The following is a 19935-nucleotide window of genomic DNA, read 5'->3' on the forward strand; positions in this document are numbered from 1 at the left end:
TTTGACCAATGTGTGAAATTTGTAATAATCTTTACAAATATAGCCTGCATCCGCACGAATCCCCAACCCAAACACACACTTGAAAAATCTATCTTTAAGATAGATTTTTAAAAGATGTTTAAAAGAGTTTAAGGTGAATAATCGTTCATCTTGTTCCGCAATTTTACAAGGTTAACAGTCTTTTGAATTATTGGATGATTTATCGCCTACTGAGTTATTACATTGCCTTTATAGATAAATCTACAGCTACAGAGCAATCCAGACTACATCTGCTCCCTGCTTGTTATCGAGAGAGAGAGAGTGTGTGTGTGTTGCTCGGTGACCTTGACTAGTCGGCCCACAGTAGCAGAGAGGGTCGCCGCGGCTCTACGATGCGCCCCTGATGCGCATCTTCTTTGGTAAATGCGCTCGCTCCGGCTCCTGCTCCACATTCGTGTTCCTCGGTCAGCCAAAAGCCATTTCGCGCCGCTGCATTTTTCTTCAGTCATTAAAATCCACCTGTGGTGCGCATAAAAAAATACATCAAAGTCGCAATGTTTGAATTTACATTTCCACTTTCCAGTCTTAGTCAGAATGGTTTCACGAAAAACGGCATGACTGCTTGGTCCACGCTAGTTCCGTAGATTAATCCAACCACTGTATCTGGATATAATTCATATGTGTTTTCCCCGGGGAAATGAAAATAATTTCCAGGTCTGATTGGATGCGCATGTTTAGGTACTATAGAACAGTATAGAGTATAATCTGAGTAGAATCAGCGAGGACTGATTTTTTTCTCATAAAAATATAAAGATCTGTAAGGCTGTTCACGTCCTTCACTGAGCAAACACATTTTATTGATTTATTTTACATACATCTTCTCATCCTCTGTCTGAGTATAGCATTGGTTGATAAATGCATCAGACTGATGGCTCTGTGACAGTCGGGAGGCAGCCACTTTCTCTGTGATGTGTCCTACACATAAAACGTTCCTCCAGTGTTCCTGGAATGTTGCATCAATGTTAGGCAATGTAACTGGCATGCATGGAAGTTGGAATTGCATACAGGACCACTCCAAATTGCTCACTATTGGCCAATACTGTAGCCACTGCCTTACCTGTCTTTGTCTATACACTTTGGTCTAAATAAAATCAACATTTGTCTATAATTTTGACACACAATTAACGCAGGGGGTGCTTGTATTTTTCAAAAACACAGTATTCAAAATCCAGTGATAGTCAAGATATAGAATAACCGCACCTGCATTGAAAAAAAGTAAGTGAATCAAAGTAAATGGCTAATACTGACTGAATCCAAGCCTCAGTCCTGTCAGCTGAATCCTGCTGTGCTGAATCCGAACACTTTCACCTGCCAAGGATAAGGGTCATTTGCAACACGAAAATGTGACTCACCAGATGGTGGATTCTGGAAACGAGACGCTCAATCTAGATGGAAACATTTAGGCAGTTACCAAGGAGCTCTGATCATTTTAACTTCACCAGGAGCATCCAGTGTGAATGCAAAGGTGCAGTAGTGCTGGCAGCAGGTGTGGATGTGGTTAACTAAAGGCTGATGAAGTCAATGTTCAGATTCTGCAGAGATGATGAAGCTATAAATATTGGTGATCAACTGGACACACTCTGAGTACGTGGGAAGGATTTATTTAACTATGAGAATGTAATGAAAATTCTGTTTTGAAATACTCTGAGTGACATGAAGTAAGAACATTTTTACAAAAAAAAAAAAAACTTTGAACAACTTCAATTGCACCATTACTGGAAGATAAATGGTTATTTACTGAAAAAATAAAGTAGACATATTTTGAGATTGCTCAGTATTGCTCAGGTGTGGAATCTACGGAATTATGGAAGTGTTTGTGGTTTTGGTTGAGAGGAAAATCAGACCCACGGCAGAGTTTTGTGTTTTATGTTTTTGAATCTTTGCCTCCTGAACTGAAGAAAAAAAGAGCAGACATGAGATTAGATTATGTCTCACTAGCTAGAATGTCTACTTGTATTTTCAAACCTGGTAGTATGTGTGTCAAGGCATTATTTTAGGGTAAATGATAAAGCAAACCACACAACGATTGCAACAAGGATCTGTTTCTCTGCGGGAGAAGAGCAAAACCTTTCTCTGGAGCTCCTAGTGCATTGAAATAGTCTCTCAATGTCTCTAACATTTTTTCACTCTTCCCTTAGCCTTGGATGGCTTAAATCTACTTCCTCTGATTCCATGTGGGGCCTGAGAGTAGAGGAAACAGACAGTGGAAACTCACTGACTCCATCCCATAGGTGGTGCAGTGGAGATACAGGACTGAAGGATATAAACTGGGAAAATCAGGGATATTCGTCTGGTCTCCGAGCACATAGAAATGGCTTGGTGTGGTGAGGATGTCCTTATTATGCCCCTGGTAGCCTGCCAAATATCTGATAGCCCTTAATTATTTTTTGCTTACATAAAAGTAATAGGTTAATCCAGGCTGCCTCGATGAGTTACCATGTCATTATCTGGAGCTGAATTTCAGAGCTCGGTCGCATCATGACAGTTTTCTGAAAAGCCCTAAAATGATGCTGCAGCAATGTTGTGTGTGATGTGACCATTTAATGTATAATTATAATACAGCAACATTATAACTGAGGTACAAGTTTCATGCAGCATGCTGTTTTAAGATTTACAACGTAGCTCTCCAAGCTCAGCCAGAGGCAGGTCCGTAACTTTATTTCAACGCTGCTGTGATGTGGCCGTGCTTTGAAGAATACGGTCAGCCGGAATGGCAGTACTTGTCTGCGTTAGTGCCGCCTCTGTGATGAATACGCGGAGGCGTTAGGGAGGAGTGACGCTCCTGCGTCACACCAGAGCGCAGTGGGGAGCGGAGGTGTCCGGCGTACAGGTAAACAGTAATTATCGCGGTGGGATGCTCCTCCATATGGATAACGAGGACGCGCTAACGAGAGCGTGTGTGTGTGTGTGTGTGTGTGTGTGCGAGAGTGAAAAATGCGCAGAGCCCAGGCTCTGAGAATAGATTCAGGAGCGTCAGGGATCGCAGGCCCCCGCAGATGGAGAAGGACTCACGCTGGGTGCATTTATATTATTAAAAGACGGATGGCGAAATCACAGTCATCACACGCGTAGCAGTCACTCACCTTTCAGTCTGCCGTCTTTTTTATCTGTCTGCATCCAGCCAGAGCAGGCGGGCCTGGGTTGTGATTGTGATGGTGGAGGGGGTGGGGGGCTGGTGTTTATGAGGTTCTTGCTTCCTGAGCGAAGTCCTCCTCCTTATGAAACAAAACAGAATTCCAGGCAGGTGCCTCTGCCATCTGTGTGACCAGGAGGGCCTGGGGCAGGTGCCCGCCCGGCCAGAAACCAGCATGGGCGGGTCAGCGGTGCCCCACCTGTCCACCTATCCCGGGCCAAGAGCCGAATAAGAGAAGAGGAGTAGTCTTGGACAGAGACAGAGAGGCAGAGATTTCTTATCAGTGTAAAGGGTTAGCTTGGCAGGTATTATATTCTTGTGCTGTTGCATTATCACTTGCCAGGCCAATAAAGCAAGATGAGTTTAGCCGAGCAGAGACAGAGACATTAAGGGAGAGAGAGAGGGAGTGGGGGACAGATGCATTTCACAGTTACTGTGTGTCTGTGCACTGTGCTGTGGGAGGGAGACATGCAGGTCAGGTAGAGAGAAAGCATCAGCACCGTCCAAGCTGAGTCTGTCTGTCTCATGTGAGGAGGTTTTAATAAACCTGCAGGGTGCGTGTGTGTGTGTGTGTGTGTGTGTGTAGGTGTGCGGGGTGGTTGGCATGCCTCATTGGAGCGTGCAGGCTGGCATGAAGAACGCACTCTTTTGGTCGGAGGCGGAGGGCTAAACTCACACCCAAAAACCGCCTCCTCCTATTTCCCCACATCAGACTGCTTGTGGCGTCTCCCCTGATACGGGGGAGGACATCGTAAATAGCAGACCTGAAGCTCTCTGCCAGCAAACACCCCCATCCCCTGATCCTGAAGGTCTGCGAGGTATTGGACGCGGTCACAGCCACCTCTCCCCACCTCCCTTTGGCCTGGCGCTAAAGCGCTGGAGTGTGGGCTGGAAGTCTTTTCAGTGCTCTGACAAACCACCTCCAGCCTCACTCCCTGGCTAAGCCCACGCTCCGACGCCTCCTCCAAGCATGTATTTATTTCTGTTTTCAGCGCTTTGGAGACCATGCAGTGATGGCACAGTGTGTCACAAACCAAAAACGAGCAAAAAGCTTTTTGCCTCAGTGTCATCACCACAAAGCCTTCCAGATATAACTCACAGACCACAGTGAGGGGACATATTAGCAAGAAACAAGCGCGATCAAGTATCTAAAAATATCCTGTATATGCTTAAAGCAAAGATTAACAATAAACAGTTTCACAATGCATATAAAACCATGCATTGCTTCATGCAGTTATGGTCCACCGTTACCCAGATTGCACTGCAGCTGCTTCCCAGGAGTCACGATGTAGATTTGGATTTGCTGGTGCATTTGAAAGTAAGCTGCTTTACAGGGCGCGAGAATCAAGTTTTACACACAGTTGATTTGCTCCTCTCCCCTTTTTTTGTTACCTTTTTCTGAATGTCTGGACGGTGTTTGTCCAAGTAAGCTAGCCAAACACAGAGGTTTGCGTCGGTCATACCTGGACGGTGGTCCCATCTACTGCCCCATTGGTCTTTCACACCTTGCGTTTTGCATTCTACTGCAGCTGGATGTGGAGCAGGAGCTGGACCCTGCTGTTGTAGGTGTATGAGCCAGATAATCTTGAACGCAATTAGACCCGCATGTTTCTACAAGCTGCAGGAACAAGATCAGCAATCACTGCCTAATCACCTCATTATTTCCATTGTCCCAATGAGACGGGAAACGGGAGGCAGGGGGTCAGCAGGGGGAGGTTATTTCTGATGACACACCATAGCTCTCATAAGGGTGAAAAAAAACCCAGAAAACCTTTTTCAATGTGGGCGATGCACTTGCTGAATGGGACAGGGATGAATCATAAGGCTTTTATCAGAAAAGGCTGGCTGTAGAATGCCTTTGACTGGAGAAGCAGAGAGGGAAATACCAGACAGAAACAGTCCTGGCTGTCCCAGCCTGAGACAGCCGATTAGTGCTCTGGTGGTGTGATCATGGAAATAGTCTGCTTTTGATGGATGATCTTTCCTCCCAAGCTTGAGCTGGTCTGTGTCCCCCCCCCCATTTTAAGACAGGGAGGAAATGAATGAGGGATACAGACAGAGAGAGAGAAAGCCAGGTCAGTGCTCCTGAAAAGTCTGTTAGTGTGAGCTGATGTTCAGCGAGTGTGAGTCAGAATGTTCAGTCTGTGTGCTCTGCCAGTGTGTTCGGTCTGTGGGACTGGCTCCCAGTATGCTGGGTGACCATAACACACAAGTCCATCAAGGGCAAACCGAAGTGTGTCCATCTGGTTTCACGCCTACACTCTGCTCCCCCTGCCCCCGCCCTCATAGCAGGTCCTGCTGTTACTCCTCCCCTTCTTTTTCGAACTTGGAATGGCTTGACCACACCCACTCCCCCCTCCCGTCCCTGTGCAATCGCCCACGTGCACCTCGCCAGCCATCTGCTCCAGCTCTCACAGGGAGGGGAAGTACATCTCAGATCTTCCTAAGAATATGGAGTGTAGATGTTCACAAGAAAGGTAGCCCGCCAGGGTGCGAAATACGGGGGGTCTAGGGGGGTCCGAGACCCCTTGATTGACACTTGAGACCCCCTGAAAGCCTCAACATCAAAATTTTGGGGGGTCTCTGGAAAAATCTTTAAAAAATTATTTGTCACTTGCAATTGTCACTAAAAATGTCTTTTAACCCTTAAAACCCAACAGACGCAGCCTGCATCCAAATTCACATCCCTTCTTCCCAGTTGAATTGCTCACGAAGTATTCATCGCCAACGATGCTAGCTGCTTGCCTATACGACAAAGTGTTGGCGAGAAAAAGTCATAGTTACAATCTGCATACAGCTCTGCATCCATCTCCACACCCATTACTCTTGTTTGAATTACTCATGAACTTGTCATTGCATAGATATGGATCACATATCACAAGAAAGAGCGGAACCGGAGCTCTGTAATGACGCTAATCACATATTTGTATTATTTTGTACATACCGAAGTAATCATGTCATGAAGACAGATCAAACTTCTGCAAAGTAATTTCTTTACCCACTTTCACACACCTGCTTCTCGGTTGAATAAGTCATGGAGTCCTTATCGCTTCACAACGTACCACATATCAAAATAAACAGCAGAACTTACCCTTTCCGATAATACTAGTTGGAAACTCCTGTAATTTGCATGGCAAACTTTATTATGAATAATTGTCATACATGGATCCATAAGTTTTGTATGTTTGTCTGACGTTACCCAAGTTGCCAGATTGTGTATGAAACACAATCTACACCCACAGTCCACACACTACATGCAAATTATTCATTTACTTATTTATTTACTATCCACAACCCCCCCGCTGAAAAAACCTCCCATATTTTGAAACCTAAATGTTGGCAGGTATGGGTAGGGGGGACCCCCTGACTGTCACTGGGTATTTCGCACACTGGTAGCTGCTATTGCCAGAGACCGCAGTATGAGTGTGTGATAGAATGGAATGCTAAATTCATTATCGCTGTAGTAGTGTTTTGTAACATTTTAACAGGTCTAGGGATGGGGATGATACAGTTCATGAACTGTGGGAACAGCGTAGGGCAGTTCCTGCAATGTCTTTTTCTCATCTCTTGGGTCTACAGCTGTGTTATAGTGTTTTTGTTGGAGTCAGGAAGAGGTAGAAACTGTTTCTCCCACACAACAGTCTACACCATTAAGTGGGGCTTTCTCTGGTTGCTGAACAATATCCACACCTGCATTAAGAGGGCAGTTCTCTTGGCTGAGCAGATCTTGAGAAGGGGGAAGCAGATGTGTTTGTGGACAGCACTGATTTTACAACAGACTTCCCCTTCCTGTTGGGACGCTGGTTGAAGCGCAGGATACAGGATGCAGGATGCAGTGCATGGCATGGTGAGGCCTGATGAGGCTCTGTTTTTTTCTGCCTTCTCTGAGAACAAGAACAATGTGTGTGTGTGTGTGTGTATGCGTCTGTGTTGAGGGTGGGGGTGGGGCTGGTACAGAGGATAAAGCCATATTGTTCCAAGTGACACTCCTATCACATGAGAGCTCTCAGAGTAACACACTCAGTCTCTGCCATTGCATAGATTTTTTTTTCTCATTTCAAGGCAACTTACCCGAAACAATGTTGATGGATATTCCTCAGCAATTTATTTTTGTGAGAATAGTCATTTTTCATGGCTCCCATTTTCCTCCAAAATCAGATATTATTTTTTAAAACATTTCCATAAGGTTTTTTTTCCTTATTATCATTATTAGAAAATGGAGTGGCATGAAAGAAAAATCCTGATTATTACAGAACTCAGCAAGCCATTTATTTTCTCTGATAAGACATGTAATAACAAGTTAAAACCTGTGAAATAGAACAACTGACCCTCTGCAATCCAGGGCAGAGAGACACAGAGGAATTGCTCAGACTGAGACGTCACTCAGTTGCTGTTCCCTTGAGATGAAAAACAAATGAAACACAAATAGGTCCCTGCTCCATGCATGGTACGTCCACATATGTCGGCTTTGAATCTTCTAACTGAAGGCTGATGAGGCAGCTCAGGGAGAAAAACATATCCTGTAATAAGAGGAAGTGTGTGTGTGTGTGTGGGGGGGGGGGGGGGGGGGTGAGATTTAGTATGTCTGTGTGTGTGGGTGGGTGTAAGATTTAGTATGTCTGTGTGTGTGTGTGTGTGTGTGTGTGAGTGTGTGTGTGGGAGTGAGATTTAGTATGTCTGTGTGTGTGGGTGGGTGTAAGATTTAGTATGTCTGTGTGCATGTGTGTGTGTGTGTGTGTGTGTGCGTGTGTGAGTGTGCTTGTGCGTGTGTGTGTGTGTGTGTGCGCTTGTGTGTGTTTGGGGGCACTAATTGAAGTAACATACTTCCTTCATTGCCCCTACAGTCCAGGGAAGAAGAACCCTTCCTGAGTTAAGACAGCCAGGGCAACCCCCCCCCCCCTCCCCCCGCCAACCCCTTACCTCCAATGACCTTTCTCCTTTCCTGTGGTAAATATTTCCCCTGGAGACCTCTCTTGTTTGAAGCGAATAATTCAGCGCATGCCATAACTTGAGCATATGATAATATTTACTTTTCGAGGCCAAAAAGAAGGGGAGAGGTCAGCATGTATAGCTATATCTTAGATCCAAAGCTGTGCAGCTTTGCACATTGACTTTTGGTCTTCTCTGGATCTTTTATTGTATGCACATTTTTTTGTTTCACCAGATTTAGTCATTCGATTTATTCATCTTAAAGTTGAATAAACCAATTGTTCTCTTATTTGTTTTAAAAAGTTGTTTAAATGTTAATTTCCAAGATTGATTGAACGGTAATAGCAATCTATGGGAAAGGATATAGGTAATCTGGCAATCACCCTTAATTGAGCTTGATATGAGCTTCAGCTGTAACTTTGCCGGGGAAGATTTAGCTCAGAACAACCAAGCTTCTAATTTGCACCTGCAATGGATTTAGGTAATTTACAAAGATGAATCGAATCTGTGCAGGCAATCCGCTTTAATGAGCACATTGATTTAATCAGAATTCTTCCACCATATTAGGCGAGGGGAAGACGCACTACAGTAACAGCTTTCTTTGATGTGCTGGTGTTGTGGTGCGGTCCGGTCTCCTTCCCGCAGCGAGAGGGAAAGAGCAGACGGAGCGAATGGAGGGCACGTGCTGAGCGCAAATGCGCTGACAAAGTCCTCCAGAGAGATCAGGAAAAATATGCTGTGGGCAAACTCATCCCTTTTTTGGGAGGCCGAGTTCATGAGTCAGTTGAGGTTATTAAATATTCACTGACACATGCACGCCGTGTGCATAAAATAAGATTAATCACTGCTTACCTTTCTCAATCCGTGAGGCCGAGCTGACCAGGCACTGGTAACTCTGGCCCACTGCCAGAGGAGACGCCAAACTCAGCCCGTTTGCATCTATATGTAGGGAGGCAGCGTAGTATACTGGTAAGGTGCAGGCCTTGTAACCAAAAGGTTGCCAATTCGATTCCCTGCTGGGACACTGCTGCTGTATCCTTGGGCAAGGTGCTTAACTCACATTTGCCTCAATAAATATCCACCTGTATAAATGGGTAGCATTCAAAAATTGTAAGATATGTAAGTCACTTTGGGTAAGAGCATCTGCTAAATGACAATAATGTATGTGCAAATTCTGGTTGTGCTCTGTCTTTTCAAAATTAAGTTAATTTTAAATAACTTCCTCGCTGTCTTACTGTGTGTTTCATTTTTATTTACATGTAGCTGCAACACTGTTATGAAAAGCTAAAAGTAGATAAACTTTATTTGTAACAAATAACATTAACTAAATATGCAGACATGTTGAATGTGCCTTTTATCCATGAAGTGAGACATAGAATAGATTTAATGCAAGCCTAATAACGTTGTCTGAGGTGTCAGATATAAAATGAAGACACATGTAGCCAGGCTGATGACAATATTCATTACAATTAGACACAGTAGTTAGTAAAAGAGAAGCCCTCTGGGAAACGCTCACTAAGTCAATGCACTGTTCAGGGCCCGTTCTTCTCTATATTATTGCTTTGTAATTGGCTGTTAGTTATTTGATTATCCCCGTTAATCCGTTAGACATGGCCAATAGCTTCATGAATGCTGAATAAGTCACTGTGGAGTTTAATGAGCCCCAGTTGAATGTCTGTGTAGCACACAGTGAGAGCCAGAGAAAGTGAGACAGTATTTTAAGGGAGAAAAGACTTTGAGGATCATGTGTCATATAAGGGCTAAATTACTAGCCTATGTTGCTGTTATGTATCATGTCAGGATATCTCCATCTGGAGTGGGTCTTGCTGAATCATGTAGTCTTCTGCACTCTGCAGTTGTAATCAGTAGGAGGTGATTGATTGGTTGTTGTCCTGTCAATCACTTCCAGGTATTGATGGGGGGTGGCACAAACATGATGGAATGTGGCTGCTTGGACTGTGGCTGAGAAAGTTCATCCTGTCACAGGTAAGGAACACCCTGTGACCGAACCACCATGATCCAGTTTCTGAAAGTGAAGCGGGCTGATAATTTATGCACTGAGAGGTAAGTATCCTCTACTATATAACTGTCTACTGAGCAAGCTAGTCAGTTACTAACCACACGTGGAAAGCAGCAGTTGGATCAGTTTTCGCGTGCAGAGATTGGAGTGATTTGCATGCCTGTCATATCTGCCCGGTGATGTTTCTCAGACTGTGGATGCGTTTAGCACAGAAGGCTCTGTGTAGCGGAATGGTGTACAATGGAAGTCACTTCATGCAGTGCTGTGGCAATCTACTTTTGGCCATCATTGCTCATTCTTATATAATATGGCAAAGCTCCAGCACTGTGAAGAGGACATGCCAGGAGTCTGCCCTCCCACAAAAAGCCTAGTGACAGAATCTTTCCTCTGTGACAAATTTGGTAATTTGTTTTCAGTAACAGACACAGAAAAAGGAAATGCAAAGCTAAGCCAAGCAGGTTCTACCATTTATTACACATATTACATTCTTAAATAAAAATGCTCCACTGAACAGCTCTTGCATAGATATCTTACAATACCAATTTAAAAAAGAATTATGAAACAGACCAGTAACAAAAATAAATTTTTCTTCTTCCTTAATAAAGAACATTACCGTACTAACATCATATAATACAAATCATAATATTTCAAACACTTTTTACAGCAAAAAAGAAAAAAAGAAACAGAAGAAAAGAACTAAAAAGAAGTGAGAGTGTTAATGCTAGGCAGTAGAAAGGGAGGGAGGGATGGAAGAAGGGGAATTCGGGGGCAGGTTTCTGCCTAAAGAGTCTTTGAGAGTGAAAACAGACGTGGTGCCCTTGGAGATGTCTCTGAATGCCATGTACTCTGCTTTGCTTTCACCAAGCCAAGGGACAGCAGCTGGTCCCCAGACAGGAAGGAAAAAAAAGCACTTGCAGGAATGGCAGGCGAGCAGAAACGTGATTGTTGTGGGTGTGACCTCAACGATGGAACAGTGGCAAGTCTCAGCCTCCAGGTCTGATCGAGGAGCAAGTGCTACGTCCTGCGTCTCAACAAATATTGGGAATGAAATTGTCTGTGAAGAATGGACACTAAACAATGTAGTTCTGGGGGGGACGGGGGAAGATTCAGATACAAAGCCCATGATCCCCTGAGTCCAGAGGCAGTGGAGGTGCAAAACGTCAGCTAAACTCACAGAACGCAGTGCCCTGGGGCCCCTTGGCCTGAGACCGAGGCTGGGCCAGGGTAGGAGGCATGTTTTACAGGGACAGAAGTGGAGGCTTGATAAGAATTTCACATGTTGACACACTAAGCACAGACATATGCCGATAGAAATGCCCTCCAAGATGCATTACACCCAAAATCCTGGGGTCCAACATGCAATTGGTTAGCCTACAATAAACCATAGCACATGACTTCTTTATTTTTTTCCTTTTTTAGTCAAAAAGTATTAATTGGCAGACCAGACCGCAGGCCTGCAATATCCAGTTTAAGACGCTGTTTAGCCAATCAGCATGGTGATAGGTGCTGCATGTTTCATGCTTTGGGCTTAACCTCGGTTTGATCTTATGGCTTGTCGGAACAACAGAGGTCAAATTGAAATCTAGCGGGGTCTAGCTCAATCACAGTTCAGGTTCTAGGTTCTGGGGGACAGAGCATCTTGGAAGTCAAAACATATTAAGCAGACACTTTAATAGGGGAGTGCTCCAACAGGCTCAGAGTGTAGAGAAAGAGTACTGATAATGGAGTACAATGGTATGGCAGTGACGTCCAAAGTGAACTCTCTAGATCCTTCTCTTGCCAGTAAAGGAATGGTTCTGATACCAGTAGATTCAAATCTATCACACCAAGAAATCATGGGCAAGGTACCAATGAACTGGGCAGTTAAAAAAAAACAAGGCAACACAAAGAGTGCTGATTAATAAAGTGGTCTGATTGTTCTCACTAAGCAGAGTGTCCATTACAGGCAAACACACGAAATATGCACAACCTCCCTCAGCCTCTCAAGCATGCTCAGAAGGACTCGCCGCTCTCTGTACACTGAACCACAGGTGTGTGTTTTCTCACCAAGCTTCCCTATGACCTCATAATGATGTTGCTGTAACACTGCAGCAACGTGGGGATGTATTTCATGCTATCTATGAAACAGCTAGGGCACAGAGTCCTACACACACACACGCGCGCACACACACACAGAAACCCACTGCCTCGCGCTGAAAGGGCCACAGACCCCAGCATGATTGTACGTAACCAGGGCTGAATTCCTCCCTGAAAATATGAATGAAAATTTGGTGCGATTCATTTTTCACATTGTAGAGAATAATTACATATGTAAAAAATAAAAAAAGACAAAAAAGAATAGATTCAGACTCAGCTCAACTGCTTGTTGGAGTAGAGAAATGGCTCTTCCTGTTTCTAGAGACAGAGCAGATGCTAATTAGCCTTGCCTAGCTCTTAGGGTGTGGCTATGTGCCAGACCCTACCCATCACTCTCTGGCTCTGCCCCCATTCTAGGGCAGTTGCAAGCTAGAGGGTTTTTGGTATTGGTTGTGTTAAGTGGCACCATTCCCCTGAGGGTCGCTCCGTGATCGTCTAATAGGGTCTAGCACATCTAAATGCAGGTCTATAATTACCGATAACAAAATGAACCTGCCTCCCCACTGTAGTTCAGCAGACATGTTCCTCTACACGCTGTGGTGGTGGGGGTCCTGAATAGGTGTTGCATTCATTTCTCACTTCAGAGCCTGGTTCCCGGTGGTCTGAAGTGTTTGTGGGAAACAGCAGTTTCTAAGATACTACGGTGAAAACTGTGGAGCAGAAGAAGTAATACCAGGAAGCAATCTGGGTGTGATTTACTCTGCCATGCAGGGTTCTGTTCTGAACTGTATTCATTTCATAATCAGTCTTTTCCATGTGTTATGTCCATGAGAAGAGCCATGAGCAAAGAGAATATTGTGTGTGTTTGTGTGTGAGACTGTGTATGTGAATGTGTGTCTTTGTGTGTGTGTGTGTGTGTGTGTGTGTGTGTTTGTGTCTGTGCACGCATGTGTGTGTGTGTGTGTTTGTGTCTGTGCACGCATGTGTGTGTGTGTGTGCATGTGTGTCTGTATGTGTATGTACAATCATGTATGTAAAACAACTGGATCTGCACGTTTCCCTTCCAACTCCTTTTTGATGTGTGTAGGTGTTCTCAGTTTTTTTTTTAATTTTACATTTTTAGCATTTCTTTGTCCTTAATTTTCCCGGTTTGAAAAAAGCACAGACAACACTGGAAAAAGTCAGTGCAGACAAGTATGAACCAATAAAGGTCCAGCAGGGTTGAGTGATGGGTGTTAGAGAAAGTCCCATTTCCCGCCCACCAGTGGCCCTACCTCCCAGGGTGGGGACACTTCCAGGGGAACTCCTCTTATTGGCTGTCTTAGCAGAGGGAGGGTCATGGTGCTGCCAAAGAGCACACCAGGATTCATGGGCCTCAGTCGGGAAAGAGGCTGCAGGGGTTTACTCCAGAGTTCACTTTGTACTGGATCATTCTGTCCAGAAAAAACATGAGCCCTGAAAAAATGAGAAACAGAAGAGGCCTTCCTTTTCATCCTGGGCCAGCAATCATAAAGTCTTTTCTATCCCATTTCATTTTTTTCATCTCCTTTGCTGTCTTAGTAGCAGCAGCTGAGGTTTTCCTTGTGCATACATATGACACGTTTTTTTTTTTTTTTTTTTGTCAATGTGCGTATCCTCACTCACTTGCGTCAAAGAAATGTTTGGTGAGTGTTAAGACATTTGAGCTCAGAGAAAAGAAAAAAAACTTCTGAAAAAGACAAGAAAGTGTCACTGCGCAGCTGCTGGGCTGTCTGGTGTGGTAGACGTGAGGCTGAGAGAGGAGAGCGCCGCCCTGGTGGAGACTTTGTCTGACCAGCATCCGGGGTGATGGGCGTCGTCTTCATCCACCAGCTCTACTGGTCCTTCTTAAGATGGCTTGTCTGCGCTGTATATTCTGTGGTGGACATTATCGACAGTTTTGTGGATTATGATATGACCCTAGAGAGACAGACAGAGGAGGGAATGCACACCAAAGGAAAGTGTGTGTGTGTGTGTGTGTGTGTGTGTATGGTAGGGGAGTGGGGTGGGTGGGAGTATTTTAACAAAGCTGCAGCTGTGCCCCACCATCCCCCCCACCCCCCCAACTTTTAAGTGTGTGTGCTTTTCCCTTCAAAACCTCCCATGGACCCTTGTGGAAAGTAAAAATGGAGCACGGGGTCCAACGGGGATTGGCAGAACCGTTGGGCAGTGTCTGACTCCCGCACCCCAGCCAGGTAAGGCATGACAAATCTGCTGATGATAAATGAGTACGGTGGAGTCTACAGAAAGTGTGCTTCCGCAAACGAAATGGCCGAATTCCTCCTCTCCTCCGTGCCACTGTCTCTCTCCCACTGAATCCCTCCTCACGGCCATGCCGACCGCCCACTCAGTTCCCAGCTGGGAGTTTTCTGGCCGTCATGTATGTCTCCATCCGTGCTCCTTCTCTCATTTTTGCTGTCTCTGTCTCCTTCTCTCCTCTCTCTCTCTCTCCCCCTCTCTCTCTCTCAGTCTCACATGTGCCTCTTCATGTGCAGGGCCAAGTGATCTGAACGGGAGAAGCACCTGAAATTGGGAGGGAGGGGATGATGGGGGTAACAGAGAGGGTTAGTGCATTATTATTTGCATACAGAGAATACGACTGAATCAGATATAGCCATTTGTATGCATATAAAAGGTAATATATCTAAAATTGTATTTAAAAAATATATTAAGTATATAAATATACCAATATGTTCTGTATACACACATATCCACCCACCCACATACACACACAATAACAAAAAAAGAAAAGCAGCCTTATCGCAAATATCATTTTGATAAAGACTAAATAATCCATGTTTGTGCTTTTTGATGAATACTGAAAAGCAGTGTTTGCAGACTGCGCTTCTGCTCACAGTGGTTCAACTGTCAAGCAGAGCCTGCCTGACAGCACAGATGGAGGCATTCACTGGGTGTCAGAACACAAACAACATTTGTTCCTGAAATGAATAATAAAAAAAAACACATTTGTTTCAGAAGTTCTTGTGTGAGCTGCTTATTTTGCAGAAAGCGCGAGCACGCGGTTTTAGCTGACACTGTCAGGGGAGTGGATCGTTTAGAAAGGATAAAACAAGCTATGATCTCTGAGACCATAACAACGATCAAAACACACCTGACAGAGCAGACATCTCATATTAGAGCCAGAGCTGAAGTACTTCTGAACGTGAGCATTAATTGGTTACGCAACAATACAAATCTTTGCAGCCAGACTAGACTGACTTAGGAACGTTCACAATTTCACTCAGTTACTGTGAGCAATGGAAATGTAAAATAGATCAATGAGAAAATATCTGGAACCGAAATTCAGTGCACATTTTACTCTTACCATCTACAGGAATGCATTATTTTATCATATATTATAATATATATAATATTTATATAATATAATAAAATGGATCATGTTTGTAATGAATAAGGCCAAAGAAAACAAAATTTGTAGAAACCAAATGAGAAAAGCTTTTTGAAAATTCTTTTGCCTGAGGCTATATGCATTATTAATTGGTCAAAGTGGAAAATGGAAATCCTTTGTAGTTTTTGCCCCAATAAAAGCTCTGTAACATCTCTGAACAGAATTATACACGAAAAGAAAGTGGGCTTTACAAAAGCTGTCCAGCACTCCTCACTCTTCCGTCATCTTCCTCCTTCCTCTCTCTATCTCTCTCTCACTCACTATCACTTTCTTTCTCTTCCTCGCTCTATCCACACTCTCTTCCTCTCACCCTCTCCCCTTTCTATGTCTCTCTCTATGCGTCTCTTTTTTCCCCCCTGGCTTTCTCTCTTTCTTTAATACTGTATCTCTCTCTCAAACTCAAGGATGTCTTGTCCCCTTTCTGTCTCTCTCCCCCTCTCTTGTCTCTCTCTCTCTCTCACACAGACACACACACACACAGACACACACACTCTCTCTCCACGCTGTCCCCTTTCTGTCTGTCTCTCTCTCTCTCTGTTCCAGACTCATTCAGAATAAAGCAGGCCAGATGCAGATCTCTGTTTCAAATGACTGAATGAATCAGCGTCTCCCTCTCTCTCTCTCTCTCTTAATCTTTCTCTCTCTGTCCCTCTCCCCACAGTGAAACACTAACTCTTTGAGGACACCGAAAGGGTCTTCTTCACCTGTGCATCTTTCTGGGTGTAAATGAGACTGTTAGACAAGAACGGCACATGACCAAATGCCACACCTGGGCTTGTCCAGATACCTCCCAATCTATTTGTGTATTGCAAAATATACTGTATTCGTACTTGCGGTGGTAGTGGATTATCGTAAAATGCATTCAGTGAGGCGGTAGTGGATCAGGGAAGCTCCTCCATTGTGTGCAGCTTGAGCCCGCCTGGAGCGTACTCAGTGTGTGTCTGAGCGCTGCAGTGTAACTGCTGCCCAATGTTCGAGGCAGGGGGCTGTCACACAACTGCGCATCCTGCCCTGTCACTGCTGTTCCCTCCTCACACAATAGAGGGGCTTTGTGTCCCATTAGTATTTGTGGGTGTAAGTTTGCGCTGTATGTGTGTGCAGTCTGAGCGTGCTAGCGCGTGCATGTCTGTGCATGTGTGTTTGTGTATTGCGTGCAGGTGTGTGCGGTAGTGGATTAGTATGCGTGTTGTATGTGTATTTTGTGAACGTGTGTGTTTGTGCCAGTGTCTCTTTGTTTACAGCTACAGCTACTGCATGCCCGTGTGTGTGTGTATGTGTTGTATGTGCATGCTCGTGTGTGTTTCTCACCTGTCACAATGGTTGCACTTGAAGGGCTTGGCGCCGGTGTGTTTGCGGTAGTGCCTGGTCAGCTCGTCGCTCCGGGCGAAGCGCCACTCGCAGCCCTCCCACGAACATTTGTAGGGCTTCTCACCTGAGAAGAGACGCACCCCATCAGCGTCACCGCAGATCCACCGATCGCACCCACGACTACGGTCTTCCAGCGCTCTAAAACGTCACACTCATTTTATCTCTAACAGCTATCACTCCTTTAAGATGCTTGTTTCAAAACAACACTGGTTGATAATCTGCCATCCAAAAGCTGTTTGGGCACACAGAACACACACCGTCTGACTTAATTGACCCATTCACTTCACCATCTTGAATTAGCCATCCAATTAAAGTGAAGTCTGCAAATCAAATAGAGTATGTTGCACCACTTAAACAGATGGGGAGGAGATATCTATTGTTCTGCATCAGCTTGTTGCTTTCCTGATTTTCCAGAGTGGATGTGAAACAGGGGGAGGAGAAGGAAATAGTAATTAGGATGATAATTATACTTAATGGGCAGTGCTACCTTGCTTACAGTGGGCCAGCTGCCTCTGTCTCTCCTGATTGCTTTGTCCACCAATCTCCCTAATGACACCAAAGCCTCGTTAGACAGCAATCAAACAAGTCCACCTGAAACTACAGGGCGACAAATGGTGCAGCGAAGAGGGTGTTGCGATGTGGGAGCAGCATGGAGGTGACCCATTTAACAAGGCAGCCATCTAATAATGTCTGCCGTACTTAGAGAGTGTGAATGGGTCCTGAGATTTTCTGATAAAAGGGTCCTCTCCTCTCGTCTAGGGGGAAAATAATCCTTCACAGGTGGAAATGCTTAATTGACCATACAATCAAGTGCATTTTTGCAAAAGTGGTAACCAAGATGGCAAACCCTTAATTCAGCAACAACAACAAACCTAATTAGACAAATGTGCTGTGAAATGTAAGATCAGTTGATTGTAAATTCTGTGATTTGTTCCGGTGCTCTTTTCTCACAGTAAACCCGTTGGATTGTGGGTGTTGCTGTGGGTCTTGGCAGGTTTGTTCCCTCTGTCACTCCAGCTGTGACAGATGTTCACACACTGGGGTGTGAGTGTAACACTGAGATCCTCACCCCAGCCTGCCTCCAGATATCTCTCTGCCCTGCAATCGGACTGAGGACCAGATTCGATCAATATTTCATCCTTAACTACAAGTAAATACATGTGTTACTTTTGCTCTGTGCAAACACAGATTTGTGCTGCTGGCGATCACCACAATTAATTTATTAAATTGGGTGTACGGCAAAAATGTAATGCTCTCACTTGCTCATACATCAAAAATGATGGACAAATGTTGATAGATTCCAGCAGAGAGGCCTTGAGTCTGAGTAAGCTGTGCTACAGTGGGGTGGGTTTAACCTGCAAGATGTGGCACCATGTGGCAAAGATGGGACAGGCCACGATGCTGTGAAGGCACAGAGCACCAAAAATGCCCATCGCTACTTTGAGATGGATGGTTGTTTCTTAGCAGAGTGGAAATGCTTTGATAACAGTCCGCTTTTAAAAAGATGGGCAATTGGTGTGCATGCTGCTCTCAAGGTATAGGGTAGCTGCACAGTGACAAGATACCCTACAGTCTCTCTCTGGCAGTTAAGGTAAAGGATTTCGGCTTCACTTTGTTCGTTTCGACCCGAAATTAGAAATAGAATCCTGTGTTGTTACCCTCTTTTGCACTCTTTTGGGGGAGACAGGAGCAGCTACCTTCGGCATAATGCCTGAAACATGTGGCTACCTGGAGGAAGGAAGAGGGAGAGGCTATGGCCAGGTTTCATTGCCTGGTATTTTGGGTCCTACTCTTTGTAAACCTACAGCAGATACAGTGCAAGTCTTTCATCTGTGTGTGCAACACCGGTGATGGGATTTGCTCTGCTGCGGCCAACTGCTTGCCAAAATGCTTTGGCTAGGCAGGAATGCATGATGTGGCCACCTAGCAACCACTGCGAGAGAGAGAGAGAGAGAGAGAGAGAGAGAGAGAGAGAGAGAGAGATGCGACGGCAGTGCAGCGCCAGCAGCCAATTACGGTGCACACTGGCTGACTGTGATGCTGTTGTCTGGCAACCAAAGTCAACGCAGCCTGTTTTGAATTGGGGAGGGGGTGTGGGACTGGTCAAACTGAACACCGGTGATGCTGGCTGGTACCAAGCGAAGCAGCAAATAATCACCTAATTACTGGCTGTCCCCTGGTGCTGGTGTGGTCTCTTAGCAACTGCCCCTCCCCCTGCCATCCTGCCTCACCAGTATCTGGGAAACAGTTAAACTGGAGACAGAACTAAGCAGTCTAATCTCTGTGACTGTTCAAATTGTGAGTTAAAAGTCATGCTCATGCCCATTATAGGTCCCAGAGTTATACCATTTTGGGTGAATATGGAAAACAGAGAAAGACAGACAGAGCACATCCTCTACTCTCCCCTCCCCACCCCTCCAAAATGAAAAAAAGTACACATTCTTATCTGCTGTAAAATGCCATTCATAAAACCAGGCAGGACCATGTCATTTCCACGCACAGACTGCTTAAGTCTTGCGCTAATCTTAATCTTACTGTGTCAGTAAATTACGGAAATAACAACCAAAAAAGAGGATTACACTAATTACATCTCTGAAGTGGTCTCGTCATCAAACGAACAGGAGCTACGTCTTCGGGGGGTGTCTCTGCTCAGAAGCGGGGCCCTGTCTGAGCGTTTGCGTCAGCGCAGAAGCAATCCATACTGCTAATGCTGTTTACTGGCGTCCGTCACGACAACTTGGAGCCACTGGAGAGAGCACCTGGGCATGTCACCACAGGTTCAAAAGGTCATATTAAGACATGGCGTGCTTTCACCACAGGTGGGGTGTAGTGGTTAGGGACTCAAAGGCATTTAAAACAGGAGATTACTAAAATAACAGAAAACAGAAGACATTCCATTCATCTTATCAATCATCTGGGAATTGTTCTCCTTTAATGGGCTCA

The 19935-nt window shown here is 44.9% G+C and overlaps 1 protein-coding gene across 1 annotated transcript in view; it reads right to left on the minus strand.

Annotated features, from left to right (window-relative positions):
- Window positions 1–14294: 14294 nt before the first annotated feature.
- LOC118785725 (Krueppel-like factor 7) overlaps window positions 14295–19935 on the minus strand; it is a 28961-nt gene continuing 23320 nt past the window's right edge. The window contains exons 3-4 of the mRNA XM_036540624.1: window positions 16933–17056; window positions 14295–14738 (exon numbers count right to left, since the gene is read on the minus strand). Coding sequence (XP_036396517.1) covers window positions 14687–14738; window positions 16933–17056 — 176 coding nt within the window. The 3' untranslated portion in view covers window positions 14295–14686. The remainder of the gene's footprint in view (window positions 14739–16932; window positions 17057–19935) is intronic.

This window comes from Megalops cyprinoides, chromosome 11 (assembly GCF_013368585.1).
Source record: "Megalops cyprinoides isolate fMegCyp1 chromosome 11, fMegCyp1.pri, whole genome shotgun sequence".
Classification (NCBI taxonomy): Eukaryota; Metazoa; Chordata; class Actinopteri; order Elopiformes; family Megalopidae; genus Megalops; species Megalops cyprinoides.